This window comes from Malus domestica, chromosome 10 (genome assembly GCF_042453785.1).
Source record: "Malus domestica chromosome 10, GDT2T_hap1".
NCBI classification, from domain to species: domain Eukaryota; kingdom Viridiplantae; phylum Streptophyta; class Magnoliopsida; order Rosales; family Rosaceae; genus Malus; species Malus domestica.
Window position 1 is genome coordinate 8,768,585 of NC_091670.1, and position 15,945 is coordinate 8,784,529.

A 15,945-nucleotide genomic window follows, 5' to 3' on the forward strand; every position below is an offset into this window, starting at 1 on the left:
TCATAAGGTTTGGATATTTTATTATTAAAAGTACCAAAAAAAAAAAACTCATATAATTGGAGCATCTTTTTGTGAACTGAAACTTTAAGCACTAATTAATTAAACAAATCCCCATGCCTAATTTTTTTTTTAATCTTTTATGGTAAAAAGACATTCACACATTTATTATATACAGGAAAAGATATATATATACACTTCTAAATGCCACTAGCTCTGGAATATATCCTTAGTGCTGGAAAAAGATAGAGACATTGCAGGAGTATAAACGATAAAAGTTATTTTTTATCATTGTAGTGTATTTTCGTAGTGTAGGAATCCATACTGGATTACTTGCCAATTGTAGTCATATGAAATTGAAAAAGTTGGACAAAAGGCTTCAATTCGAAAACATGTTGGCAAGTTTGGATGGAGGAAGGAGGGAAAAAAAAAACAAATATATGCATGAGGTACGGCAATCTTTATAGCTTTCGATTAAAAGGGTTTGTAAAGAACAATGCTTGTCTATTCAAAGATGAGTAGGAACTTCTACTCAAAACTCTTCTTGTTCAAATCACAGAGCTTTGTGCTTATGATCAGAACTGTTTATATTATAAATCACATTGTAAAGATCATTTATGTAAAAAATGAATAAAACTAAGGTTGTTTAGTTAATTTATTCTAGCAAATACATAGACGGTTTATAATGCTTTTACCAATTCCATCCATTTTTTTTTTTACAGTTCGATGACTAAACAACCTTAGTTTTAGTTGATTTTTTACAAGGGGGATATTTATAGAGTGATTTATAATATGAACGGTTCTGATTATAAAAATAGAGTTCTATAAATCGACAACGAATAATTTTGAGTAAGAACTTATGCTTTGAGTAGCCAATTGTTCGTTTGTAAATTATGATTGTTTATTTTTATTCTTTTATTCTTTTTTAGGTGTTAATAAACTTTGTCATCCTGAAAGCAAATGATACATTGAAATGCGTCATGAACCATATGCAAGCACCAAATGAACTAAATTACCAACCAAAAGACGCTTGAAAGCATATGATATATTGCTCTTATTCTTTAATTTTACATACACATGGAGGAGAAACTATCATTTTGTTTAGTATAGGGGATTGAGTTTGAATGGATAACATTCTAAATTCAAGACATATTGAAGGTAGATGAGAATGATTCTTCATTTTGAGAGGAGACATGAAGAAAACTTCTCCCTTCCAATCCTCCCGAATGATTGGAATGGATAAGTTTTTTTCTTGACTAATCATTATTCTACCTCTAAGTTGGTCACAGTTTCATTTCTTCTTTAAAACATATCTTGAATTAGTATCTTATCTATCCCAATTCAATCATGTATACCAAACGAGTCCCATGAGAAGTGATAAATGCTGGATACGGCTTCTCTTTTAACCCAATTTCCTCCTAATCTATCTAATTAATCTGTTTTTAATGACTACTGACTAACCTAGCTAGATGAACATATATTAAAAGACGTTTTTTAATTTCCTTCATGTAAATAGTAGATTTTCACAATGAAAAATTGTATATAAATATGTGTATATATATTAATGTACTGTTTTTTCAATGAAAAACCATATATTACAGAGAGGCTGCTTTAATCTGTGCTTCAATTAGAAGTATAGAAAAATGTTTGACCTTGTTAATTAAACTACCAAAGTCTTTCATAAATTATGTTGGAAAACATCAGCATAAAGTTGTAAATCCACAAACTAGTTAGCATATCCTTTTTTAAAGGTCTCATATTTATATAAACACTGTATACATGATCATTAAGATATTCTTATCTCTACTAGTAGCTACTGTGGAATAAAACCTAATTAATTACAAAACAGAATGTTAAGCTTTGCAATTTCAACGAATAATATGAATATTTCTGTAACCAAAACCTAGAAATGACATATATAAGTAAAATATAAATACAAACCATTCAAGTGGTGCTGTACATGTACGATGATCAATTTGCATACCCTGTCATGGTTTTTTGCACTGCCGGCGACAATCGAGCCAACAAAACAGATTGTGAGCTTAATTTAGGTTTTACAAGATCTTGAATCAAAACCTCCAACTCCCATCCCCGATTTGCTTTTAGCTAATTTATGTCGGATGGGTTCATTTCTGACAGTTTAATGGGATGAGTTAAAAGATTTTGAAAGATTTTGAGTTAACAATTCTAGAGTAGTATGCAATGTTTGAACTTTATCCTAGCTATGCATATAATACCATGAAGAAGTACCCATCGTTCGTAAATTGCGAAACAGATTTTCATATTTTATTTTATTGATTAAGCAAATTTCACCTCCTTTTGCCAATTATATGTGGCTTTATCCTGACTCCTCTTTTATTTAGTTATTAGATTATTTAGACCATCTCCAATCCTTGGGCTAAAAGCCAAATTTTTTAGCCCGAAAAATTTGGCTTTTAGCCCAGAAACATCTTTTCTGCTCCAACCCTTCTACCCTAAAATTTTAGCCCTGAATTATTAAAGAATGAATTTAGGCTAATTTTTTTCTTAAATAAATATGTAGATTATTGTAAATTAATTTTATGAACATTTTAATCTAAAAAAAATTAAATTCCGATAAACATTTGGCATTTAGCCCGGGGGGAAAGCTGGGGGGAATTTGGCCTAGAAATAACATTTGGCATTTAGCCTAAAATTTTAGCATGGGTTGGAGAGTGTTTGGGGGGGGGTAATTTGGCTTTTAGCCCAGGTTTGGAGATGGTCTTAAGAGCTTAGTATGGTTACGTAGTTCATATATGATCAAATATTATATATTTTTTCTTTTTGGTTGCATATCTGATCGTTAATGATAAATGTATTAAGTAAATGCATGTATTGTTGTCATTCTCGCAAATTGGATAGCAGATTTGAATTTTTCGAATGGTAAAAAAAACCACAAGCATGCATTTCACATACTAAGGGCCAGTTTGGGCTTTTTTGTTTTTTATAAGAAAAAAAAAACTGGGTATATTATCTTTTAAGCACAATCAACTGTAAAATCAAATATATGTTGCGGTCTCTTGCTATTCGAGATTTGGGTATTAGATGGCTTCCGTGGGCTCTTGCAAAATCTTTGAGTTGTGAAACTGGAATAATCCATGAACACGAGCACTCGAGAAAGACGATCGCCATGGTAAACATTCGATGAGGAATGTGGTTGTTAGGAATTTTTGTTGGGAAAAAGTCATAATACACATAATTTGAGGTTTACAGAAATGATCATTTTGAGTAACGACACAACGATGACATAATGATAATACAACAATGATATAATAATGAAATAATAAACACTGATCATTTCTGCAACATAATGTTAAAATATGTTTATTGTGGTAATTGCCCCTTTTTTTATATTAATTTTAGAGTTTATTTTTGCAAGGCAAAAGTGAACTAAAAATGATAAAAAAATTTGGGTTTCAAAAGTTTGTGTTTTAGTCCGGCAATGCACCGAACCCTTTACTATTTTCATATTACTTAGGACATGACAAGTCAATACAACTTAGTCCTGAAGCTAGTCCACTTCGTGGCGATATGCCGTAACAAACAAAGCGTAAAAGCCCAAGTAACCGTACACTTTGATGAAGAACTTATTTTTATGAATAATAGTATATAGTATACATAGTGTGTGATTTAAAATTTAAAAAAATAAATTAAATTAATGTCAATTTACATAAAAAATTAGTGGAATGGAAGTTTTTTTTTTTTTTTTGACAAACGATATTATCTACACAAAAGGGAATGGGTGTGTTTCGTCTCACAATGGACTAGCAATAATGTGGTTCAAATTCGTCTTTGGTGAGAATTGAACCTAAGACATTCTCACTTACAAGTGAAAAGGAATACCACTAAACCGTAGTACTAAGTGAGTAATGGATTGGAAGTTAGAAAAAGTAGAAAAAAGTTGAAGATGAAAGAGAGAAAGAGAGAAGAGTTTAGGGCATTGACAGGATGACATAGCTGTGAGGTTCAAGAAAAAAAAAAAGCAAAAACTTGTTTTGCGAAATTACTTTAATGCTCACATTTTTGTCTTTTTAAGTTTTTTTTTTATTTTTTTTATTTTTTTTTCAATTATGTATAAAAGGATATATAGTAGTAATTCCATTGGTTTGGTTCCCAAACAAGGTTCTATTAATACGTAGTTTAGATAATTCGAAGTTTACATAAATGATAATTTTTCTGTAACGACAACATATTAATCATATAATTGAAGACATAACGACAACACAACAATGATATAACGATAACATAATAAACATTAATTATTTCTGCAACAAAATGACAAAATATGTTTATTGTGGCTAAGTGCCCTTTTTTTAAATTTATTAAATTTTATATTTTATTTATTTATTAAGGCAAAAGTGAACTAAAAATGATAAAAATTTGGATCTCAATAGTTTGTGGTTTAGTTCGGCAATGCACCATACCTTTACTTTTACTATATTACTTAGTCCATGACAAGTTAATACAACTTAGTTCTTAAGTTAGTCCATTCGAGACAATATGATGTAACAAACAAAGCATAAAAGACCAAGTAACCGTATATTTTGATGACAAATTTAGTTTTATGAATACTAAATGTAGCATACACACTCCGTCTGTGATTTTTTTTTTTTTAAATTAAATTAAATTTATGTCATTTATGTAAAATACTAGTGGATTGGAAGTTAGAAAAAAGTGGAAAAAGTAGATGTGGGTGCAGGAGAGAGAGAGAGAAGAGAGAGTTAGATAAGGATATTTGAATGACATGGTTATGAGGTTCAGAAATAAACAGCAAAAACTTGTTTTGCAGAATTACTTTTAACTCACATTTTTGTCTTTTTTGATATTTTCTTTCAGTTATGTATAAAAATGTATAATAATAATTTTATTGGTTTTGGTTGACAAACATAATTATATTAATATGTAGTTTAGGTATCATTCCGATACGAGAGTAATTTGCCTAAATTACGTGATCGTTGAGCTAATTTCTCAACTAAAAGGTAAGTGTTTTCAGTAGAGTGTTTACGAATTTTGAGATAAATAAATAAAATAAAACAAGAGAAGAGAGAGATGGACATAAACTGATTAAAGTTAAAGCCCCCTTCTCATTTAACTGGAAAACATCCAATAGTTTCACAGCTCAAAACTCTAGTTTTCAGAATTTGGATTGCACCCACACTCACACAGACCTCAATCGGCCTTTTGGTTCTTTATTCATTTTTATTTACCTCCTCTGGACGTACAATTTTAGGTGAAATGTCAATTTAGTCTTTGAATTATCACCTAAGTGAAAATTAGGTTCCTAAATTTTTTTTAATAGAAAAAGCAGTCCGTAAATTATAAAAATCTGCCAATTATATCCCTAATATTGACACACCCTGTCCCGAAAGAGGGCATGCTGGCCGTCACGTGAGAGTGACGTAACCATTTACATAGTTCGGAAGCTTTAAAAATACAATTACTAAGATGAAACACCCGAGGGTGAGTCCTACTTTTGTGAACTCTGTCAGAATACCGTTGGATTCCTCGTGGCCACCAAAGCTCTGCTATCTAGAACCTGGAGGGGTGCAAAACAAAATTGAGTGGGTCAGTAAAACAAAGTTTTTCAAAAACATTTCATGTAAAACATTTCTAACCCCTCGCTGTAAAACATGTATACTTTCCCAGAAAATAACATAATAGCATATACCTTCAAATATCTCAAATCATCAATCTTTATCAAAACCAGAAAGTATGCCATGCCATAATGTCAAAAACAGAATATGGATGCATCAATATAACAGGTGAAATAAGGAATTAACCGATTGGATGTTTTTGAAATTATCACATTGGAAATGTGTGGTTTGGGTCGAAATGGAAGACAAGTTAAATCCTAAGTACATCAGGCCGTCTTTGACTATTGAAGGAATCGGTGTTCTGACATAATTCACAAAAGTAAGACTCACCCTCGGGTGTTTCATCTTTGTAATTGTATTTTTAAAGCTGCTAAACTGTGTAAATGGTTACGTCACTCTCACGTGACGGCCAGCATGCCCTCCTTCGAGACGGGGTGTGTCAAATATTATATTTAACGCTACTATATTCAATTTTCCGTCAATTTAAGTCATATTACTTGCATGTGATACACATGGAAGGTTAGATTTGTTGATGCACAAAATCAGCGAGGACTTTGGTACAACAGAAAGTGTCAGGTTTGTGACCTTCGCTTGGTTGCTTCGATCACTAGTGAAGATAAGTACGTAAATGAATAGGGACAGGGAAACAAACACAAGATGTACGTGGTTCACCCAGATCGGCTACGTCTACAGAGTAGAGGAGTTCTCATTAATTGTGAAGGGTTTACACAAATACATAGGTTCAAGCTCTCATTTTGTGAGTTCTAGTGAATAGTTTAATACAAAATGACATTAGAGATTATTGTGGGAGAATGATCCCTATTTATAGAAGAGAGTTTCTAGCTTTGTTCTAACATTGACACGTGTCGTGTTGTGATTGGCTTCTGATGTTGACACATGTCGAGCTGTGATTGACTTCTGATGTCGACACGTGTCGCATTGTGATTGGCCTCCTGGTTGAAGGGAAGCTCTTCTGGGTCCTTGACGGTATAACGTTGACCGGTGCTCAGTAGTTTCGGGATTGGTCAAGTATGGTACAAACAAGATTGATAATTTTACATAAAGAAATGGTGTACAGAGTTAACTTTATGGGGTAAATTAGATGTTATATTTGCTTAACTTTTGAGGGTAAATTAAACATTTAGATGTTAGATTTGCTTAACTTTGGAGGGTAAATTAAACATTAGATTCGCAACCTATATGAAATGTTAATGGCTTATAGACGAGAAAATAACAATATTACAATCTAAAGTGTGTCAAGTGACTTAAGTTGACAAAAAATTAGATAAAATAACTTTGAATATAATAGTAGAGATGAAATTAACAAATTTTAATGAATTTAGGAACTTATTTTACCCAAAAAAGAATTCAATGACCTAATTTTCATTGAGGTGATAGTTTAGTGACTAAATCGGCATTTCATCCTACAATTTTTGTTAATAATATTGTTGTGCCTTGTAAGTTAAATTTTCAATCCACAGAGAAACCTTCAAATTACACACACATATATAATTCAAATTTGCATTGCATCTAATTAAAAAAAAAAAAGAAAAATTAGAAAGCCGAATAATACCTTATGGCAATGTTGTATAAAGGAGTAAAAAACTTTGAGACGGAAAAACTATGTCTAGAAACAATAGAAGATGGTTAAAAGTGGCATAAAAAAGGCTTAATTACGACATTATGCCTCTTAAACTCAAACTCATTCTCATTTTGTATCGTAAAACACTTTTTTTTTTCTCTCACTAGGCTCCATAAAAAATCGGTTAAATCTTCTAATGTGACACAAAGGAGAGAGGTAGTATATTCCTTTGTTGTCCCTTCCCTTCCTTCTGCCGTGGAAGAGCAGCCATGGCTGCCATCTCCCCCATCGGCCACCCCTCATTCTTCTTCCTTTGCCCACCCTTCCTTCTCCATCCACCATGGGAGAGTTGATGGTTTCACCTACTGATGGCAACCCATTTTAAAAAAAATCCATAACCCACTTACAAATACTTAATACTACGGTCTAGTAGTATTCCTCTTCATTTGTAAATGAGAGGTCTTAAGTTTAATTCTCGTTAAATGCAAATTTGAACCACATTATTGTTAGCTCATTTGGAGGCTTAGCTCACTCCCAAACCCCGTTAGTATAGATAACATCATTTGTTAAGAGCAATTCCACCCATGGAGCCCTTCCCCCTCACAATCCACTATTCAATCCACCATATTAAACAGTAACTGCCTTAAATGAATAACAACTACCATTAATGAACAGTAATTGCCATTTACATCTCCACCCTTGGAACCCTCCCCCATGGCAATAAGCAATTAAAATAATAATTTTTTTTGTTTGTTTAAATAATAAAAAACCTCTCTCTCTCTCTCTCTCTCTCTCTCTCTCTCTCTCTCTCTGACACAAAAAAAATAAAAAATTGCAAAGCCCTTGGGCCACAGACCCGTCGACTCCCCACCCCCCCTTCGCTCGGGCTCCCACCCTCACTCGGGCCCTTCCCCGCTGGAGCTGCTCCCACCGGCCCTCAGGCCCTTTCTCCTCCACTGTCGCCCGAGCAACCAGCATCCGCTGGAGTTGCTCTAAGAAAAAAAAAAAAAAAACCCCCACTTACAAGATATTCCTCCGTTAATGAACCTTTTCCAAGATCCCACCTTTTTTGTCCTCTCCCATCCAATTATAAGCCAAATAAATGGCTTTGTCCTTCACCCACTTTACAAAATTACTCCACTTCTTCCATTTGGAGCATTTTTACTTTATCACTCAATTCAAGGTTCAGACGACAAAAATAAGGTTTATATAGTGAGACATGTACTTCTAGGGGGTTAAGGGAGAATAAGTATAATTCTCTTCCCTCTTAATTTTCCCCTCTCTTCTCCTTTCATACTGTCCTTTTTTGTCTTTACCTCTTTATAAAAATACTAATATAAAATGCTGATGCAGTTTAATCATAACTGTTTAAATAGGAGGGGAGAACAAGGAGCGAGAGATTAGGAAAAATGAGTATGAAGGGTAAATGCTAAATTCATAAATTTATGCATTTAGGTGTATTGGACTCTACGATCCTTGATCCACCAATTGGTGTCCCTCAGACCCATCGAAGTTGAGCCCATAAAACAAATAAAAAGACCTATCCAAGCCAACTATATTTCTGGCGGGAAAATCATCACATCTTCGCGCCAAAATCCGACCCACCAAGCATAGCAACACTCTGCGCTGCCCATACCAAACCCTCCAAACCCCAACACTCTCCCCTTCTCTCTCTCTCTCTCTCTCTCTCTCTAGCCATGGCTTCCGATTCTTCTCCGGCGGACTTCAACAACGGTAACCCCCTTCCTCTCTCTCTCTCTCTCTCTCTCTCTCTCTCTCTCTCTCTCTCTCTCTCTATTTCTCTCGAACTTCGGTTGTTTTCATGGGTCTGTAAATCTCATTTTCTTTTCCTTTTTTCTTTTTTGATTTTGATGTCAAATCTCAACAGGGCCTTCTTCTCCTGATGACTCCTTATCGAGCCCAATCGGCAACACCTTCTCCTCTCCGGCGGACGCCACCCACCGCAGGAGGCGTCGATCCATTACCCCCTCGGAATTTGACACCCCGCGGGCCCAGCGGTCCCGGTTCGCCGCATCCGAAACAACCCCAACGGGCACGCGCCGCGCCAACGGCCATAGTGCTGGCCCTGCCCCGACCCCTTCCTCCACCGACGGTGATGTCCCGCCATCTTCTGAAGGCGGCGACGGGTATGGCATGGATGAGGACCGACCCACATTTGTCTGGGGCACGAATATCAGCGTGAACGACGTTAAGGTGGCGATCGTTAGGTTTCTGAAGAATTTTCGGGATGAGTCGCAGTGGAATACGGAGAGTGAGTACCTTACAGAAGGGAAGTACATTGAGGCCATCAAGAGAGTTATTGAGATGGAAGATGATTCGCTTGATGTTGATGCACGCAATGTGTTTGATTATGATTCCGACTTGTATGCGAAGATGGTCAGGTACCCACTCGAGGTTCTTGCGATTTTTGATATTGTTTTGATGGAAATGCTGCCCATCATAAACCCGTTGTTTGAAAAGCACATCCAAACTCGGATTTATAATCTCAAAACATCCACATCGATGAGAAATCTCAACCCATCTGGTTAGTTTTCAGCATCCACTTGTATTTGCAATCCAATTTTCTCTCTTTTGCTTTTGGGTTTTTGTTTGTTGTTGATCAATGTAATGTGTATATGGAAATATGGACTGACTTGAGTATATCTACTACTAGACATTGAGAGGATGGTTTCGTTGAAGGGAATGATTATTCGGTCTAGTTCAATAATACCAGAGATAAGGGAAGCAATATTTCGATGCCTCGTGTGTGGCTACTACTCCGACCCTCTTCCCGTAGAGAAAGGTAACCTTGTTGAGATCACATGCTTATTTGCTTAAATTTGATTTAGATTGATTTCTCTATTGTATGCTGAATTTTTGAGTGCTATCAGGGAGAATATCTGAGCCTACAATATGCTTGAAGGAAGAGTGTCAAGCCAGGAATTCCATGACACTTGTTCATAATCGATGCAGGTAATCAAGTGTGAATATCTTTTGTTAAGTTGTTTAATATGTTTGTTCTGTGTAATTTCACCTTTTGCATCTCCAGGGGTCTCCTTTCTTTTTGCAGTTTTTCTTAAACAACTGATGCATTTGAGATGTATATGATTTTAAAGTTTTAGTGGAACATGGACTCCTGTGTAAAAATGGGCTTTTGAATGCTAGCAATAAAAGATTGACACTAGAGTAAAAATTTCAAGAGGCACAATTGTTTTTAAACTGAAGCAAAGTTCTAAAGAGTGTGCTAGTCATGATTGTGGCTGAAATGGGCAAACAATCACATCTAAAGCCTTTATCCTATAGGTTTAGACTTCAGATCAAGTCAGTTAGAAAACATTACGACTATATTCTGAAAAGTACAACCGAAAGGCGAAATAGTGTGGAATAAAACTTGTGAAATAAACTGATTTGAGAAAGTGACCTTTACAGTTTTCAGTTAGAGTTTTTCAAAGAAATCACTTTAATGGGTCCTGCTTTTTCAATCAGGTTTACGGATAAACAGATTGTGAGGCTCCAGGAGACTCCGGATGAGATCCCTGAAGGAGGGACACCACATACGGTGAGCTTGTTGATGCATGACAAACTGGTTGATGCTGGAAAACCAGGAGACAGAATTGAGGTAAGTCCATATATTGTACCCCTTTGTATGACCGTAAGATACCTATCTTGTTTGTTTATCTTGAATGTGTTCCTTTCCCGTAGGTTACTGGGATATACAGGGCTATGACTGTTAGAGTTGGACCAACACAGAGAACTGTAAAATCACTGTTCAAGGCACGTTTCTATCTTTTTCTCTGTTAAATTTCAAGATCTTTTCAGTAAGGTGTTCTGGATATAAATATCCTTTTCTTTTGATTGCAGACTTACATTGATTGTCTGCATATAAAAAAATCTGATAAGTCAAGAATGCTGGCGGAGGATCAAGTGGAAGTTGACAATACCTTGGTTGGAAACTCAGAAGAGATTCTTTTTGATGAAAAAAAGGTAACCAATGTATACTATCTTCTTCACTTGCAGTCACATCAGACTTTGCTTGTATTGTCTGTATCAATGATATCCTTGCTGAAATTTCAGGTGGAACAATTGAAAGAGCTGGCAAAACAGCCAGATATATATGATCGATTAACAAGGTCTTTAGCACCAAACATCTGGGAGTTAGATGATGTAAAAAAAGGCCTTCTTTGCCAGGTGCTTTAAATGCTTAAATCGCTTAGCCGTTAATTAATTAAGTAGTAGTGAGGCGTCTGTACGGAGTTGAGTCAGCTGTAGTTAAAAAAAAAGTTTCTCTTTCATTATTTTCAAAATTGGTTCTTATTTTTAAATGGCCTAAATGCAGCTTTTTGGTGGGAATGCTTTGAAGCTTCCATCTGGTGCTCGCTTTCGTGGTGATATTAATATTCTTCTTGTTGGTGATCCTGGAACCAGCAAGTCCCAGCTGCTCCAGTACATACACAAGTTAGCGCCTCGCGGAATATACACTAGTGGAAGAGGGAGTTCTGCCGTTGGATTGACTGCTTATGTTGCGAAAGATCCCGAAACAGGGGAAACAGTATGTTTTTGTTTATTAAAAACTTTATCTTATGGTATTTCATGAAAACACATGAAGTTGAGTGGAGGCATTTTATGACTCTTCAGGTTTTAGAGAGTGGAGCCTTAGTTTTGAGTGATAGAGGCATTTGCTGCATTGACGAATTTGACAAAATGTCTGATAGTGCAAGGAGCATGCTACATGAGGTTGGTTATTCTTTCACTTTTTTTCTCAAATATGTGGGAGGAATGTGCATTTTTTCAAATGCTTATAAACTTATCTTTTCTTTTTAAGTTTGGACACTTTGTCTTCGAAATCATGTTGAGTGATATGTGAAGATCCAGATTAGATGCTTTCAAGTTTAATATGGCAAGTTTGTAGATCCAATCATATGCTTCAAAGTTTGACATTCTAATTTCTTCTTTTTAGCTAATCAGAGACGCAAGAATAGTATGCCAGTATGCTAAGTGGCATTAAGTATACTACGTAGTATATTATCAGGGCTGTGTTCTAGTATTCCTTTGTGCACAATGCAACTATTTTCCCATTGATGGCTTTATTTCTAAATATACTCATACTCCCCCAGGTGATGGAACAGCAAACTGTTTCAATAGCTAAGGCAGGAATTATTGCTTCCCTTAATGCTAGGACTTCGGTCTTGGCTTGTGCAAATCCAAGTGGTTCACGCTATAACCCTCGCTTATCAGTAATTGACAACATACACCTTCCTCCTACCTTATTATCCAGGTGAGAAGATACACATGACATGCTTCTAGCACAGTAACAAGGCCTAAACTACGGCTTAACAATGGTTTTGCATACATTCATCTAATTTAAAGACTTATTGTTGTAAAGAATGTCAAACTGGTTTTTTTGCATACTTGTGAAAGTTATCTATTGTGGAAATTGTTGTTAACTTTGGGTGTAAAGAAGACTTGAAAAAAAGAATGTCAAACTTGTTTTCTTGCACAGTTTATTCAAGGTCTCTATTGTAATGGTTTTGAGTTGCTCTCTGATCATTAGTTTTTCTCAGGTTTGATCTGATCTACTTACTCCTTGACAAGGCTGATGAGCATACAGACAGACGCCTCGCAAAGCATATTGTTGCATTACACTTTGAGAATCCTGAGGTCTGGTGAATTATGATTTCTCTTATCTAAGTACTATGTTTTTTTTGGTAAATATTTATAGGACTAGTTTTAGCACATATCTTGTCTATCTTTAAATTTCCATGTCTCCAATTGCAGAGTGTACAGCAGAATGTCTTAGACATTGCTACGTTGACTGCATATGTGGGCTATGCCCGAAAGCATATTCACCCACAATTATCTGATGAGGCTGCTGAAGAGTTGACTAGAGGTTATGTTGAGTTGAGGAGGAGAGGAAATTTTCCAGGCAGTAGCAAAAAGGTAAATTTACATCAATCTTAATACAAGGTACTCTTCATATATATTCTAGGTCCAGAAATTATAGAAGAATGTTCACATAATATATAGTTATACACTTGTGACAATATTTTCATACGATGTATCATTTTTCCCTATCAAGTGAAGATTCATTTTGCAATTTCTTTATTTCATCTCTTTCTTTGATGAAAAATGTTTTTGTCTTTATTTGCAGACTACATTGATTGGTGCTTTTGACCTAGATCTTCAAATAAATTTGTCAATTCTTGCATCAATCAATCTGTGTTTTTTTTCGTTAAATAAAAAGTGAAAGCTGGCATGACCATATCATATTCAATTAATTGATTATTTGACAGGTGATAACAGCAACACCCAGGCAGATTGAGAGTTTGATACGACTTAGTGAAGCTCTAGCTCGCATCCGTTTCTCAGAATCGGTTAGCAAAGATTGCATTGTATCTTAACAGTTCACAATATATTTATCTGGAGTAAAATTAATAAAATTATGGCCTGATGCGTGCAGGTTGAGAAGCATGATGTTATTGAGGCATTTCGGCTTCTGGAAGTTGCAATGCAGCAATCGGCAACTGATCACTCCACCGGTATTTACAGCATTTGTGTCCACTTTTTCTTAATTATACGTTCCCTGAAGACAAACACAGCTTAACATCATGTTTTACTTGTGGTTTGTTCTTAAGGAACGATCGACATGGATCTTATCACCACTGGAATTTCGGCAAGTGAAAGAATGAGACGAGAAAGTCTCGTATCATCAGCTCGCAACATAATTATGGAGAAGATGCAACTTGGGGGACCCTCAATGCGCTTGTTAGAGGTGTGCTTATTTACAAGATGTACAAACTAGAGTCATGTAACTATCTTATAAACATCATCTTGATGTGTTTAATATGTCCTGCAGCTGCTGGAGGAGCTGAAGCAGCAGAGCTCTGGCGGCGAACTCCATCTCAATGATGTTAGTATATTGCTCTCTCTCTCTCTCTCTCTCTCTCTCTCTCTCTCTCTCTCTCAATACAAACACAGATTGGCATGCTGATGGCTATGCTTTTGTTGGCATTTCAGCTGAGGACTGCAATTACGACACTAGCAACTGAGGGATTTGTGGCTTTTGTTCACGGCGACAGTGTCAAAAGAATATGATGAGAGAGGACAGAAGAAATGAGTGACACTTGACATTGGTTCTTTTTAGTTGCCACAATTAATTGAGACACCTCTAAACAACTGAAGATATATCACACCATATTCAAGAGTTGTTTTTGCAGGTGATTGTTGTGCGTGTAAATTATTTGGTAGTCTTTTTTGTTTGTTGGTCAAGTAGTTTAGTTGAACTACCTACCTATCAATATAATATAACTAGTTCATAACAAGCAGTTGACGATACAGAATTTGTATTATCGCCAACTAGCTTTTGGTCATGTGTTAGTAGTCTTCACGTAGTTGGTTAAAGCCTCGTGTTCATGAGGTGCGACAGTTGCAACAATTTATGTTTCGTGTGTAAAATTGAAATTTAACTAAAATTTGAGGTCACTCTGCTCATCATCGATCGCGTTCTTGGTAAATTGCATTTTTGCTTCATTGATCCTTGGACTGAAATTTCAGTTTTGTTGCATGCTGATGACTGTCATGGGTTAATTACTTTTCACTTTAATTCCTTTCCATAGTTAGTCTTATCCCTCGTAGAAATTTGTTAGGTGTAGGGCAGAGTGTGTAGCCACAATTTGTTCTTGTATTTTTATGCTACAAGTGGGGTTATTTCTTTGACTGAAAAGAGGGAAATCATTTTCGATAAAAAAAAATGGAATATGTTTGTACTTTTGTTTTTGTAATTACTAGAAGACTTTTTTTTTTTTTATCCAAAAGAATTCTTGAAATGGTATAACTCTTCACTTTGATTCTTGATAATGAAAATCGATAGACATTGTTCCTGAGTTTGTCATCTGTAAATTATTTTGGTTGTTTTGTAAAAATATGTCAATATCCTCGATAAATTGTCATGTGAACGATCACGTGACTACCTTTTTAGGTATATCAATCCCTTTACTTAACGAAGATATTGATAAATTTTTTTTCTTCAGAATAATCAAAATGATTTACAACAGCAAATTTAGAAACTATTTTTATCGATTTTTATTGTCAGATACCAAAGTTAGGAATTATGCTAATCTCACTAACCTTTTTGTTAAAGCCTTACTAGAATGTTGCAAAAACTTCTTGAAACCAGGTCATGGAGTCAAAACAAGATTGCAATCCTGGGAGTTATTGAGGATTGTAACATTAGATTGCAATGCATTGTATGACGATTATCGCAAGATAAAAAGCACTTGACCGAAACTCATCATACTAGACGTGCATATCAAAGGCAGCTTCTTCATCTACGCTCTTGCTACTCGAGAATTATAACACTCACTTTAAGGAAGTGACACAACCTTGATGGCGGTCATCAATCACTCCAACAACAACGATGTTTGTATATTGTGTGTCTGTAAGGAGCAATGTTGATTGGATACTGTGAAAGTGACTGGAGTTGTTTAGAAGATGACATGAGGAGTGCCTCGGGGTATGCTTACTTATTTGGAAATGGAATGTTCTCATGGGCTTTTGTGATGCAACATTGTGTAGCTCTATCAAAAGCTAAAGTGGAGTACATTAGTGCATCAGAGGCAACTGCTCAAGCCACTCGGCTTAGGTTTGTTTTGGAAAAATTTTAGTGAGCTTCAAACTGAGGCAACTCCACTGAAATATGACGACACTTCCGCAATTGCCATCGCTAATAAAATCCTATATTTCACTAGAAAAACCAAG

General features: G+C 35.4%; 1 protein-coding gene across 1 annotated transcript; it reads left to right on the top strand.

Moving 5' to 3' along the window:
• Nucleotides 1-8,751: 8,751 nt before the first annotated feature.
• On the top strand, nt 8,752-14,682 carry LOC114827546 (DNA replication licensing factor MCM4). Its single transcript, XM_029109557.2, has 18 exons — nt 8,752-8,925; nt 9,080-9,736; nt 9,866-9,994; nt 10,083-10,164; nt 10,678-10,810; nt 10,894-10,965; nt 11,053-11,175; nt 11,266-11,379; nt 11,528-11,740; nt 11,827-11,925; nt 12,306-12,466; nt 12,753-12,849; nt 12,967-13,128; nt 13,482-13,562; nt 13,649-13,727; nt 13,824-13,960; nt 14,045-14,098; nt 14,206-14,682. The coding sequence occupies exons 1-18, from the start codon at nt 8,889-8,891 to the stop codon at nt 14,281-14,283; spliced, it is 2,508 nt and encodes an 835-aa protein (XP_028965390.1). The 5' UTR covers nt 8,752-8,888; the 3' UTR covers nt 14,284-14,682.
• Nucleotides 14,683-15,945: the final 1,263 nt, after the last annotated feature.

What these genes read in the sequence shown, in the direction of transcription:
- LOC114827546 (XM_029109557.2), top strand. Translation starts at nt 8,889, where the DNA reads ATGGCTTCCGATTCTTCTCCGGCGGACTTCAACAACG. An exon ending in CTTGTTCATAATCGATGCAG is followed by an intron (nt 10,165 to 10,677) that starts GTAATCAAGTGT and finishes TTTTTCAATCAG; the next exon opens with GTTTACGGATAAACAGATTG. An exon ending in TACACTTTGAGAATCCTGAG is followed by an intron (nt 12,850 to 12,966) that starts GTCTGGTGAATT and finishes CTCCAATTGCAG; the next exon opens with AGTGTACAGCAGAATGTCTT.